Consider the following 15,296-nt stretch of genomic DNA (forward strand, 5'->3'; position numbering starts at 1 on the left):
TGCTTTACAATGGTTACAAAGGGCAGCGTAAATTATGGATTTTGTCTCACAATTAAAGTGTCCATTGATCTTATACTCTTTACCATTGATGTTAAAACTTTTTGTAACTCTAATGTGTTTACACTGATTGCAAAAGCCACATTTGAACATACCCTGTGGTTTATTATCTTTTCGAACTAATCCCTCCTTTATGCCTAAGGTGGTTTCTAGCCTAACTCTTAACCAGTCTATCCGCCTGCCTACATTCTTTCCTAATCCTCAGAATAAAGGGGAAAGGTTACTGCATTTCCTGGATGTGCATAGACAGCTTAGATTTTACCTAGACAGGACTAAACCTTTTCGAAAGTCGGATCAGTTGTTGGTCAGTTTTGCTCCTGGTGCTCAGGGCAAAGCTATTTCTAAACAGACCATTTCTAAATGGATTTCTCATTGTATTCACTTTTGTTACTACAGCATGGCAAGGTTCCTCCACAGAGTATTAGGACCTATTCTACTAGAGCAGCCTCTACCTCAGCAGCTTTTTTAAGAGGTGTACCTGCTAGGGACATCCTGAAAGCAGCTACCTGGACTTCTTTCCACACTTTCACTAAACATTACAATTTACCCTTGTTTTCTAAGTTGATTTTGCCACTGCGGTGTTGCAGGGCATTCTTACCAACCCTTAAACAGTGGGTGTTCCTCCTCCCTTTTGTTTTTTTTCCTGGGCTTTGTGACTTAACCCATTTTGTAAGGACTGCAACAGTGAAACACGATGAACATAGTACAGTTGTGTACACTTACCATAAATGTAGATGTTCGAGTGTATTCGCTGTTGCAGTCCTGGTTTCCCCCCCTTCCATCCCCTTTTTTCCTAGGGCACAGACTGGATTTTTCTTTTCCTGGTCTAACCTTTTTGGGAGCTCCTAACAGTTAAGGCAAGAAAAACTGAGGAAAAGCATCGGCTGCCTTCCTTTGTACCTGATGTCAGGCTTAATACCGAAGGCAGCCGACGTCATATACCAAGGACTTTGGTATTCTGGCCAACTGTGGGCTACCGGTAGCCAGATAACCCATTTTGTAAGGACTGCAACAGTGAATACACTCTAACATCTACATTTATGGTAAGTGTACACAACTGTACTTTTTCTTTCCTGAACCTAAAATGAGGGGGAAAGGATATTCCATACTTCAGATGTCCGCAGATAGAACTAAATCTTTCAGATCTTTGAGTCCATGTATGTCCTTCTATTCCTATGTTGCAGTATTCTTACTGTGGTATTTCCCACCTCAGGTGACCCAACGTCAGCTCCTATACAAAAGCTTAAGCCTGGTTGCTGTAGGTGCGTGGGACATCACATGTAGGGCTATAAACCAGGGACCTTAAATGTGACGTCTGCACGCACAGACCTCAGACCTTTTCAGCCTCAGATGACATCACATTGTTTGCTTTGCTCCTACTCTAGAAGTCTTCTAAAAAGCTAAGACCTCGTTGGGGAAACATTACGTTTTTTTTGCTTGAGCTTGGTTAGCTGTATTTTATGTTAGCTGATGTCAGCTAAAAAGGGCAAATAGCCATTGCGGGTGTCAGATACTGCATAAGGATACCCATGACTGTTGCGTCTTGGGAAGGAACACCCAACACCGAAGACCCTCCGCAGCCATATGGCGGCACTAAATTTATATTTAGAGAACCAGCGTCTCAAAGAGCTTGCTCTTAGAGTAGACCCTGAATCAGCCACTCTGACTGAACCACTGTGGAAAAAAGCCAAAGTTTCCATGCCTACTTCCATTGTCTCTCCACCATCGGACATCCCGCCAGTTTCCGATATAGGATTTGAGGGATGTCTGACAGAACTGACTACTTCGACGGCTGCCACCGAGGAAGCCACTTCAGAAGTTGCGGCCTGCACATCCAAGGAGATCGCCCAGGTGTTGGTTCCTACCGACGTTGGGGGGGGGGACCAGAAACAGTCGGTCGGCCTTCAGAGACTCCTGTTACTGAGATTCAAGCTTCTGAGCCTAGGCCATCTCCCAAACCAATGCCTGCTAAACGTAAACAGAAAACTAAACATCTGACTCCTACCTTTGAAGGAGTCCCTGACTGACAATCTTTCACTAACTCTCTGATGTAGACCTTTATGGCCCTCAGGCCCACAGGCTCTACTCCTTCCACTGTACCTGTGCTCAGCCCTAGGCTTGCCTCTGCCATTTCTCTCCCCTTGCACACTACCCAAGAAGGAGAGGAGGGATTAGAAACCTACTTCTCTTCTTCTGAAGAGTCCATTTCTTATGCAGCCCAGATTGCCTCCCCTGTAGAATATTATTCACCAGTTGAGGAATCTATTGAAGGTGACTCACCACCAGAGGACATTACCTTTGGTGAAACAATAACTAAGATGAAAGAGTACTTTAAATGGGACACTACCCAGATGACTGACACCCAGAGGAGGTATTTTGAACTCCTTCAAGTGGAGTCTCCCTCCCCATCAGCCATCCCACCAGTCTTACCTGTCCATCTGGATGCTTTTACCTCTACATCCAAAAACCCAGGCTCTCAACCACCTGCACCTAAAAGTCCAGACAGGTTTTATAAGGTTCCTGATGAACAAATTTCTTAGTTAACCCCCCTTGGCAGACTCTGCAGTTATTGCTGTCTCTCCATACAAGCAATCCAGACTTATTCCTTCTGCATCTCTTCTGCCTACTGATAAAGACAGCAAAATAATGGACAGGATTGGTAAAAAACGTGTACACCTCTTCCACCCTGGCCTTCTGTGCTATAAATTACCAGACAACATGGTTAAATATGCACTGGACCTTGTCTCACAAGCAACTAACCTCCTGGCTGCCACATCTGACTGCCCTACCAAATCAGACATAACATCTAAATTGTCTCTGGCTTCACAGGTAGCCAGACATTCAATTAGGTGCAGTTATGATGCTCCAGAGACCTCTGCTAGGTCAGCAGCTTTTGCTTCCATCCTTCGCAGATACTCTTGACTGCACCTACAACCTCTTCCAGAAGACTTTAAAACTAAGATTATGGTTGCCCCCCTTAGACCATAACCTTTTGTTTGGAAAACAGTCTGCAGAGCTTTTTAAAATTCTGCAGGAAAAAAGCAAGGAACTGCAGGACATCAAGCATTTGCTTGTGTCCCGTATTCCAAAATATTACAGGAACTACCCTGCGAAAACCTCATTTGTCAGGAGAACCCTTTCCTCTGCCACCCCTTCATCCTCCAGGCATAGGACGGGAACCAGAAGGCAGACATTCTTCAGGCCTGCCACCTCTCAACCAAGTCCTAGAAAGTCCTTTCAGGGTAGAAATCCACCCAACAATGCGTGACTGCCTTGCCCATCTGCCTTTGTCAGCCCGCCTGTCCCACTGTTTACCCATCTGGAAAACCATCACTTCAGACCAATGGGTACTGAATATCATCAAAAATGGATACTTCCTTTCCTGGAGGGAAAAGCCCATCCCAAAGCCCATTCCTTTTCCCCCAAAAACCAAATCCACCTTCTGCCGCAAACTTTTCAAGACCTGCAAAAACTAGGAACAATAAAACCTGTTCCTCCCAGGCAGGAAGGAAAAAGATTTTACTCAAGACTCTTTCTGGTCCCCAAAAAGGATGGTCCTTGGAGACCTATACTGGATCTATCTTTCCTGAACCTATTTCTAGAAGTGCCTTCTTTCAAAATGCTCTCCCTCCCAACCCTACTTCCTCTTATCCCAGACCAGGCCTTACCTTCATATCCCCATAAAACCCTCCAGCAGAAAATATCTACTTTTTTTTTTAACCCTGCTCTCACATTCAGTTTACAGCCTTGCCCTTTGGTTTGTCTACAGCACCCAGAGTATTCACAAAATGCCTAGCCCCAGCCATTGCTTACTGCAGGACTCAAGGTATACAACTCTACCCCTACCTAGAGGGCATTCTCCTTCTAGCAGACAAAAAACAGTTTCAGAGACCACCTCAGGTTCACCACCACCATTTTTCAAAACCTGGGCTTCACCTTCAGTTTATACGCATCCTCCTTGCAAGGCAACATTTTTCTGGGCTGCAGGATCAGGACAGATCTAATGCAGGCCTTTCTCCCACAGAAAAAGGTCCACTTCCTCTCCACTCACTTTCAAAACCTTTACTGGAATCACAGATTTCTGCAAGACAATTTCTGCAACTCCTGGGACTTATGGCAGCCACCATTCCCATGTTTCCCTTGGCAAGAATGCATATGTGGAAGTTCCAGTGGTACCTGAAGAACGTGTGGTCACAACACTTACACTCTTTAGAGAAACAAATCCCCTTTCTGCCCTGCCTCAAATCAAAGCTAAGGTGGTGGATTCAACAAACCCATCGCAACCTGGGAATGCCTCTCAAAATGCCCTCCCCAAACCAGCTCATCTACACAGATGCTTCAGACCTAGGGTGGGGTGCCACTTGCAAGGACTTCAGAGTTCAGGAAATTTGGAGTCCTGCCCTTCAAAAGAAGCATATCAATGTCAGGGAGATGACTGCAGTTCTCCTAGCCCTGGAGGCTTTTCTTCCTACTCTCCACCTGGGACCCCTTCTAATATTCACAAGACATCACCACAGTCATGTGGTACCTCAACAAATAAGGAGGAACCAAAGCCTACCTCCTTTGCAGAATAACCCTACAAATTTGGGAAATCGCCTGCAGGCACAACCTGACCCTGCAGGCCTCATACATACCCTGTCAGGACAACAAACAGGCAGATATCTAAGCAGGAGTGGATGTTGAACAGGGAAACCTTTCTAGACATTGTCCACTGGTGGGGCACTCCTCAAGTGGATCTGTTTGCCTCCTCCCAGAACAGGCAGTTGACCAGTTTTGTGCCTATAAGGTAATCTCAGACCCTGCACTACTAGAGATGCTCCATATCCACAAGTCTAACTCCTTGCACATTACCCGATCTAAAGGCCTAAAACTAATATGTGACATATAAAAACGCTGGAGAGACAGATATGTCTCCTAGAGGCTGCACCGTCTCTGGAATACACTCCCCAAACACGTCAAACAAAGTACGTCACAGGCCCTGTTCAAGCGCAGCCTTAATAAGTAGATGGGAAACCACAAATTTGTCCCAGGGGTTCCACTGTCCCTCATTGACAGGGGCGACAGGTGCTGATTGAGATTTCTTTTTTGGGGATAAACTCTTGGCTAGGCTTGTAAGGGCCCAACCAGCTGCCAGCGATAGAAATAAGCAATAAACAAACACCAAGATACACTGAAACACACCCGTTTAATAGCAAAGTTTTCAGGTACAAACCCTTTATCAATACTCATACAGGTTACAAATAAAATCAAACATTTAAATAGAAGCCAACAAAGCACATGACCAGCAGCCAAAGATCATGTGATGAAAATTTGTGTTTAAAAAAATACATATATATATATATATATATATATATATATATATATATATATACATAAACTTTAAAATACAATTATTTCAGTACCGAATGTTGTAATTTCACTAATATAGGCTTTAGTGTGACAGCAACATTCAAACCAGGCATCTTGTCAGTTGAAAGTCTTAAAATCCATTCAAATTCTTTTAAATCTAATAATTCAAATTCTTTTAAATCTAATAAGAATTTGAATGGATTTTAAGACTTTCAGCTGACAAGATGCCTGGTTTGAATGTTGCTGTCACACTAAAGCCTATATTAGTGAAATTACAACATTCAGTACTGAAATAATTGTATTTTAAAGTTTATGTATATATATATATATATATATATATATATATAAATATATAATCACATGATCTTTGGCTGCTGGTCATGTGCTTTGTTGGCTTCTATTTAAATGTTTGATTTTATTTGTAACCTGTATGAGTATTGATAAAGGGTTTGTACCTGAAAGCTTTGCTATTAAACGGGTGTGTTTCAGCGTATCTTGGTGTTTGTTTAGGCTTGTAAGGGCACCAGGGCCATTTGCCTAGTAATCTCCCATGATCCTATTCTGCACCAAGGATCACTCCCCACTAGCCTGGAGAGTAGATGCCTTCAGCTTTCTGTGGAAGGCATCTGCTCTCCAAGCTAGTGGGAAGTAGATGCCTTCAGCATTCTGTGGAAGGGACTCTTTCTTTACACCTTCCTCCCTTCTCTGTAATTCAAAAGGTCCTACTGAAAATCAGGAAAGGCAAACCAAAAATCTTGTTGGTGACCACCTACTGGCCAAGGCAGCACTGGTCCCCCCTACTTCATTCACTAGCCAAGGGCAGTCTCCACAAGTTATCCCACAAGGTGGACCTTCTCATACAACAAAAGGGAACCCAAATCCATCCTCACCTACAGATGTTAGCACTAACACTCTGGGTGATAAACGTCTAATCCCTTTGACACCACTGTTCAGAGGACATGCTTAAAGTCCTGAGGGTGGCCAAGAAACCTGCTACTGGAAAATCATACTTATCAAAATTGGAGAGATTCTCAAAATAGTGTCTATGTAAAGACATGGATCCCAGCCAGGCTGACCCTTTCCTAGTCCTTGCATATGTGTGTGAACTCATTAAGGATGGCCTTTCTTACTCCTCAGTGAAAGTACATCTTTCAGCCATACCTGCTTCTAGACCCCCCTTTACTATCCATGCTAGATGTTAAACTTTTCCTGAGAGGAGTCTTACACATCAGACCACTAGAAAACTCATCCCGCCACCCTGGGATCTAAACTTTGTCCTGGAGAAACTAACAGTTAGTCCCTTTGAACTGGCTAACATTGCTACTTTACAACTATGTACATGGAAAACTGTACTGTTGGTTCATAGGTAGGTACTAGGCTATCAGCCCTAGGGCCTATACAAGCCTAGCCAAGAAGGTATCCTGGCTTTCGCCACCCAGGAAAATTATTTTCCTGTGCCTCTGTCAAGCAGAGTGACAGAGGTGATCCCCGGGGTGAATTTCCCATTTCCCATCCAATCATCAAGATTTTTCTTGGAGTGCTAATGAGGAGCTTTGTTTGATATAGATAGGTAGTTTGTTCCGGAGTATGGGAAATCTCTGGGACAGGAATCTATCCATCCAGCATGTTCTGTTTATTGTGGTGACAAGGTTTAGGGCCCTAGAGCATGTAGCTCAGAGGGATTGGGATTTCTTTAAGTGGAGCATGTCCGACAGCTCTGGGTTTGACATAGCTTGGTATGTTAGGCAGAGATCAATTCTGAGTAAGGGATATGCGACTGAGTAAAGCTGGAGTTTTTTGAGACACTCTGCGTAGGGCATCTGTTTGAGGCCAGTAATCCTCTTTGTGAGGTATTTCTGCAGCCTTTCCAGTTGTTGTAGATGTCTTGTGAGGTACATACCAAAAGGGGCGTTGTACTCTATAATGGGTCTAATGAGTGACGAGTAGAGGGGAACAATGACCTCTTTTTTCCTGGATGAGAAACCTTTTGTGATGAGATGTGCCACGTAGAAGGATTTCCTGATTACTGTGGTGGTGTGATTATCAAAGGAGAGACTACTGTCCACCTGTGTCCCAAGGTCTCTTATCACACTTTCAGCGTTAAGTAGACTACCACCTATGTGGTACTTCATGGGTACAGAGTTTTTACCATAGGGGATGACAATGCACTTTTTGGCATTGAGCCTGAGGCCATGGCTTTGACACCACACATCTGTCTCAGTGAGGCCCTTTTGTAGGATGTCCACATCGCTAGGAGTTTCAATTATGGCTCCTAGTTTGCAGTCATCTGAGAACTTCATTAGCCAAAGACCTTGTGTGTTAGCCTGTACTTCAGAAACGTAGATACAAAACAGGAGAGGACCCAGGACTGAACCCTGTGGTACTCCACTTGTCACTGGTCTGAAGTTGGATTTGGAGTCTGCTACTTTCACAGTGTGGGTTCTGTCAGTGAGCCAGTTGGCAACCCATCTTGTGACATAGGGATTTATACCTAGTTTAGTGAGTTTATCTATAATTCCAGCATGGGGGATGGTGTCAAAAGCCTTGGCGAGATCTAGATAGGCTGTGTGAACCACCTTACCCTCGTCTACGGCTTTGGTGTCTGCTTCAAAGAAGTCAGTCAGGTTTAGGAGACATGATCTGCCTTTTACAAACCCAAACTGGGTGGGGTCCAGAGTTTGGACATTATCAGTGTCTTTGTTTATAAGTTCCATGATGATACATTCCATGGCCTTACAGACCAGGTTCGTTAGGCTAATTGGGCGGTAGTTTGCGGGGTCCGTGGTGGCTCCCCCTTTGTGGAGCTGGATAACCGTTGCTGTGCGCCATTCAGTGGGGCACAAAGCCTCTGAGGTGAGGCTATGACTGAACATATGGTGCTTAGGTGGGGTGCCAGTTCATTCTGTAGTTCATGTAGAACACAGCCTGGGATGTTGTCCAGTCCCATGGATGCTGTGTTCTTGGCTTTGGAGAGTGTGGGTTTTACCTGTGCAGCCATGATATATCTTCTGATATAGAGATGGGCCATTTGGAGGGGGGGGGGGGTAAAGTTAGTACTGAACTTATCTGCCCGAATGTTTGGCAATATCAGTTGGTTCTGTATATTTAGTGCCATTGTGCTGTAACTCAGAGTAGATCTGAGTGTTGCCATTGAGATTCTTGACATAGCTATAGGGTGCTTTGTGGTTGTATTTAGAATCAGTGGTGATTTTGTTTTCATAACTAGCTTTGGAGGATTTTTGAGGGATCTCAGCATCTTACCGAGGCTGACCAGGGAGGGAGTTCTTCCAGTCATGGGATTTTACTCTTTTTTTTTTTTTTGCAACAGTTTCTTTCTTCTGTTGTAGAGTTTCTTTTATGGCAGGGGACCACCAGATTCACTTTCTTTTTCTGGAGGATAGCATGATGGTTCTGTTAGGGATAGCACGATCCATGCACTCGTGTAAGTGCTTATAAAGTGCATTTGTGTAGGATTCAGCAGTCGTACCTCTCTTGTCCATCTGCATGGGTGTTGTGAAGTTTGCCACTTTTGTCTTAAGAAGCATGAAGTTGGCTTTGGAGAAATGTTTTATGGTCGTTTCCCTAATGGGGGGTGGGGGCGGGATGTGGATGTCTAGGCTGATTAGCTTGTGGTCGGATCTGACCAACGAGGAATTGACCTCTGGTGTGGAACACTGGTCGCCCATGTTGCAATGACCAGGTCTAGGATATTACTGCCCCTGGTGGGGGTGTGAATAAGTTGATTCAAGGCGATGGAATTTATGAATTCCAGAAAACGTTGAGCAAAAGAGTTGGTACATGAGTAGTTTTCCCAGTTAATGGTGGGATAGTTGAAATCGGCCATTATTAGGGTGTTGGGTTGTACCCTAATATTTTCCATTGTATCAAAAAATGAGAAGTGGGAATCTTGGGGCATGGTGGATTATCTGTATCAAGTTACAATTTGGGTTGCTGTCTTGCCCAGAGTTAGTTGCACTTGGATAATCTTGGATGCATTATGCTGAGCATTTAGCCTGGAGCTATGGATATCTTTAATGAATATGGGCACGTCTCCACCTTTAGTGTTTCGGTCCAGGTTAGATGGTCGAAAGGTGTGGTATGAATTATAGCCTGGTAATGCAGGGGTGCTGTCTGGAGCCTTGAACCAGGTCTCTATCAGTGCACAGATGTCGATGTTCTCCATTTTAAGGAGTGCCTCGAGTGAATGCATTTTGAGGTTTGGACTTTTAGCATTGAGTAGCATTACCCCTAGATTTTGCTTGCTTGTACCTGTTACGGTGGTGGATTTGTCATTTGAACCTTGCCTAAAAAAGGCACTATAGGGGTGGCAGGAGCCTTAGCCAGTATCTGGAATCCCAAGGGCGACAAGTGCAGGCCATCTCTGGAAAAACATTATAGTCGGTCAATCATGTCATCCCAGAAACTTAGCCAATTGTTGAAGTCAGTCATTTTGTCCTTGTACTGTGGTGTCATTCTGGGTGATGGCAGGATGCTACTCAGGGCTAGGGTCATACCTGCCTTGGCTACAAGATCGGAGAACTCTTTCATGTCTCTTTTCATGTAGTCCAGGGAGGTACGTCTCAGGTCATTCACACCAACATGGACAATGACAGAGTCATATTTGTACTTGTTGTGGAGTGACCTGAGTGCGTGCATTATGTGGTGGATCCTGGCACCTGACAGGCAGCTTGATAGTAATTTTCTCCTTGTTTTAGCCTGGTGAGTGGAACATCAGTGTGCCTGACTATAGCTTCACTTATGACTAGAGTGTTGGGTATGTTGTTATGCCTTATGGGCTGTGGTTGAGTGGCACACTGAGTTGGTGGGCTATGTGTCATTTGGGTTGTGTTGGGGGGTGGAGGTTGCATGCATTTCTGCTTTGGAGGTCTCTGTTGCTTGAGCAGATTTTTGCTGAGAGCCTCCGCGAATGTAGCTGTGTGTTTTGTGTTGCTATGTATGTGTTTTGGTGGTGTAGGTTTTGAGGGACTATGTGATGAGTGTGGTGTGGTGCAAGTGTTTACCTTCTCCTCTTGACCATGTAGTCCAGTCTTGGGTGAAGAGAGCTTTGCTTCCATTTTGGCTATATAAGTGCATTTCTCTCAGGTTGTAGTTTTGGGTGGTAGGAGGAGAGGGTTGTCTGTGTACATGAGGCAATTGCTGCATTGCCCCAAGATGCCCAGATTCATCAGGTAGACAGGAGAAAACACTGGGAGCTGACCCTTAGACATGCCTGGATAGATGCTTATTTATTAACTACTAAAAACTGTTTTCCTCTAGACAAGTGAGGAAAGTTGAGTGCTGTAGTAATTTGTAGCTTATCGCCATCACTTCTGCTAGGAGAGTCTCAGAGTTACAGGCTCTCATGGCCTGCCCCCCCCCACACACACACACACACACACACACACACACTGTCTCCCACAATGACAGGGTGACCTTACGCACTAACCCTTCCTTCATTCCTAAAGTGGTAAACAAGCTGTTCTTAAATAATTCTATTCACCTGCCTACCTTCTTCCCCTTTCCAGCTAACAAGAGTGAGAAGGTTCTACATTCCCTGGATGTGCACAGACAACTTAGATTCTACCTAGACAAAACTAAACCCTTCAGAAAATTTAAACAACTTTTTGTCTCCTTCCACCCCAAGACTATGTGGTCAAGGCAATTTCCAAGCAAACTGTTTCAGGATGGATCAAAAAATCCATTTATTTCTGCTACTCACACCATGGCAAACCTTTACCCCAAGGGGTGAGAGCTCATTCCACCAGAAGTATAGCTACTTCCAAAGCCTTCCTCAAAGGGATGGACACAGCTTCCATTTTAGAAGCTGCCACCTGGTCCACTATCCACACATTTACCAAACACTACAAACTAGATCAAGTCTCCAGAGCCAGGGCAGGCTTTTCTAGGACATTCCTGCAATGGTTTCCGGAATCTTCCACCTCTACCACCACCCTTACCTCTCACTAGCTGTGGTACTCTCCCACAGTAAGAATGCTGCAACATAGGAATAGAAGGACATAGAATAATTGTGTAAAGTCTTACCATAACCATAGATGTCCTTCTCTTCCACATTGCAGTATTCCATCCCTCCCACCTTCCCCTTGCATTACATTGGAGGACTAACCTAGCTCCTAGCTTTTAAGAAGTTCTACCCTTAACCAAAGAGCAACAAGCCAGCATATGACACTTGACTCTTTTAGGTGACCATCACTTATTCATCTCTTAAGACTGTCTGTCTGGCCTTCAAGTTCTGAGGTCTGTGCATGCAGACATCACATTTAAGGTGCCTGGTTTATGGCCCTACGTGTGACATCCCACACACCTACTGCAACCAGGCTTAAGCTTTTGTATAGGAGCCGACGTTGGGTCGTATGAGGCAGGAAATCCCTCAGTAAGAATACTGCAACATGGAAGAGAAAGGACATCTATGGTTATGGTAAGATTTTACACAACCATTCTTTCATTTCTTATGAAAGTAAAAGAAGATTATGACACCTGTGTCAAAACAGACTGTTTACAAATAGTTGTCTACCAAAGTCAAGACCCACTCTACCAGGGCTTTTGTTGCCTCTATGGGTTTTTAGGAAGAGTTGGATCCTGAAAGTATTCTAGAAGCTGTTACTTGGTACTCTGTATATTGTTTTATAAAGCACTGTAACTTGATTTCTTCTCCTGGTCCAGGTCAAGTTTTGCTTAGACCATTCTCCAGTAGCTTCTGGACTCTTCTCCTTCCACCTCCCGAATGTAGTAAGCTAACTTATAATACTGTGTAAGTAAACTTACCATTACAGTTAATGTTTGGATGATCACTGCTGCAGTAGCTGCTCCTTCCCTCCAGCCCCCTTGTTTTTAATTGTGTTTTTTTATGCCTGGGTGTGGACATTTATTTTTGTTGTTCCTAGCATTGCCCTTTCAAGGCTTAGTCACCCTGTGTCTGCTGGTGGGAAAGCTCTGAAGGACTTAGCCCCCAAACTTCTCTTTTACTCCACTCAGCTCAAGCAGCCAGACAGTTTAGGCATGTAGAAGGTGCCCTGAAGCTGTGGAAGCTGTTCGGCTGTTACATCCTTGGCAGGATATAACCTATATAGCTAAGGCTACTACAGCAGTAATCATTAGAACATCTACTGTTGTGTTAAGTTTACTTAACCAACTGGAATTTATGGATGAGTCGTGTTTAACTAGAAGGTGATCCCTACAAGAATAGTGCCGGAGTCGTAGATACCAGAGCAACTCCTGTCTTGTATGTATCTGTTGCAAGATGCATTTTTAGGTCCACCTTTCATGTAAGCTTCTTATAACTGTTACACACGTCATAATTCAGTTTGCTTGGTTACATTATATTGTAATTTAACTTATGATGTAGCTTTTCATATATTAATGGCATCTTTCATTTATTCCATTCATTGTATCCTTATGCAGTGTCGGTTTACTGTAGAAAAGTACAGATAAAGATTTTTTTTTCATCTTTATTCCTTACTGCTGAAGACAATGGGTAGTTTTATCCCAGTAAGCACTGGGCATGATACTATTTAGCCATGTAATAAATTTATTAGAGCTCTGTAGTAAATTAAAGCAAGTACAAAAATGCTTTAAAAATGACACACAAATCTTTTCACACAGTTCTAAATTAATATGATAGAAGTTAATGTCTTATCCCGTATTTCTTTCCTTTATACAGGGTTCCCAGCAACACTGAATTATAAGAACAGTTAACTTGATTTGGAATTTTGAATCTGAGGTAAAAGAAACTGGATGAGGGGAAAGAAGAACAGATGACTTGGTCATCCTTCGCCATATTATTTTTGAGTTTGTGTTATAGTAAAACAGCTTAGCTTACTCAGCTATAAAATGTAGTTCAAACAGGACTGAAGTTTTTTTTTTTTTTTTTTTTAGCTAGAGCAGTTACTCTTAAATGTACTAGAAATGTGATGATGCATTTTAAACCAAATTGCCTTATCATTCTTCCAGACTTCAGTTTTCATTCAGGTAATCTAGGCTTGAAAATCCATACCCTGTGGTGCTATGGTAGGGGACAACTGTATAAATGATATGTTAAAATGTATAAAGGGGATTTTTAAATATATAACTGCTGTTTATATCTTGATTCTTATTGCTCAGCCTGTATTGCACATACTTTGTAATTAATGTCTGACAGGCGGAAAGTAATAATGTACTATATAGCAAGAATTTACCCATTTTATTTTGGGAGGAGTCTAAATTGCCATATAAAACATTATATTTTATTTAATTTTGACATACAATGTAAAAAATTGTCGGGGGCACACTGTGCACTCAATGCAAGTGTAACACTTCAGCACTTTACTTTTCCTTAAAACAACTATTAAAGTCAGAGCAGAATTATCATCAATGTGGCTTTAATGTGAACTGCTTCAATCATTTCTTAAGTTACCAGATGGTGTTTAGCTCCAAAGTCAGTTGTACATTTTAAATGTATGATTTCTGTCTGTACCTTTTGTTACCCCTTAAACTTTGCACATGATATTCTTGTGTATTATTTTAAATAAAAATTTTAGACTGCCGTTATTTAAATGTATGAGGGAATGACTACTTAAATTACTGCAAATAATTGTGGACCCTGCTGTGGTCTGAGGGAACTTAAATGTAAGTCAAAATCATGTTATTCACTTAGTGCAACAAAATAGGTCATTACTTTTGGGATCTTAGCTAATCCTTTTGAGAAACAGAAGTTACACCTCACCAAAAAATATCATGCAGGCAATGTGACAACCACAGAAGAAAACTATGCTTCTTTAGCCAGCTAACAAAAGTCAACTTTGACTGATTTGGGAAAAGAAACACTGATCATCCTGTGACAGCAGGATGGATAACTTCATGTCAGCATCCATGAAAGAACCTCTGACTTTGCTGAAGACATAGCGCACATAGCAGTAGCTACTTAACGTTTTGCAACTACCTAAATTCTCAAAAGTGTTGCCCATTTGCTGCAGTTTTGAGGCTATGAAACCCTGTCACATTAAGGAAACTCTGAAGTTGTCTTGACTGTCGTCCTGGTAAAATGTATTGCTTTGGTTGCATAAATCTGGCCAGTATTTGTTGTACTGAGTGGTCAAATACTGTTTTCAAATTATTGTGAGCAGCAGTGATAACCCTCAGAATTTTAAGATGTTTCCTAACCATCAGGTAACCTAGAAGGAGAGAATAAAAATAACTGCTGCACCAGAACTTACACACCAAGAGTTTATTAAAGAAAATAAAAAACATACACACACATGTATAAAACGTAAGCGCTTTCACAACCTCTCTGGTTGCTTCATCAGACAAAATGACTAGTTAACAGATCCTTAATATAACAAGTGTAAATCATCAGCTGACATGCCTTAATTGGAATTAATTGTGTGCCATAGGTAAAAATAATAAAAAGATAAAACTTCAAAAGTGCATATTTCTATTTAAAACTATAGGATATTATTTAATCAATTGAATATATAATATGAATAAAATATATATGTTCATATTAGTACAGTCTATAATAATAAATATATAAAAAAATATAAAAAACTTGTATATTTCAATAAAAAACAATACAAATGCAAATAAAAATGCTTATATAACTATGTATACCTAAATAAATATCTTGATATATAAATATCTCTAAAGAAATTCACATTGTGCAAATCTATGAACACTAAATAGATGGAACTGAGAAAAAGATTGCCAGTCTGTGTTTAAGTCAACGGGATTTAAGAAAGGGTTTCAAGGATGCCACACCGTTCAGACCAGGGTATTTCTCTGCTTCAAGTGACAGAATCCATTTCTGTTCAGTGCTCTCAGTTAAGTTCTCTATATCACCTCCTCTCATCCCTATATGACCCACCTCAATCACAAGAAACTTAAAGCTATGTGTACAG

At 42.2% G+C, this 15,296-nt stretch overlaps 1 protein-coding gene across 2 annotated transcripts in view; it reads left to right on the plus strand.

Moving 5' to 3' along the window:
- HBP1 (HMG-box transcription factor 1) overlaps positions 1–13,950 on the plus strand; it is a 1,884,794-nt gene extending 1,870,844 nt beyond the window's left edge. For both annotated transcript variants that reach the window (XM_044088537.1, XM_044088538.1), the window contains exon 10: positions 13,085–13,950. In XM_044088537.1, the coding sequence (XP_043944472.1) occupies positions 13,085–13,102 (18 nt within the window). In that variant the 3' untranslated portion in view covers positions 13,103–13,950. The remainder of the gene's footprint in view (positions 1–13,084) is intronic.
- The last annotated feature ends 1,346 nt before the right edge of the window (positions 13,951–15,296 follow it).

This window comes from Protopterus annectens, chromosome 11.part0 (genome assembly GCF_019279795.1).
Source record: "Protopterus annectens isolate FY-2018-M chromosome 11.part0, PAN1.0, whole genome shotgun sequence".
NCBI classification, from domain to species: domain Eukaryota; kingdom Metazoa; phylum Chordata; order Ceratodontiformes; family Protopteridae; genus Protopterus; species Protopterus annectens.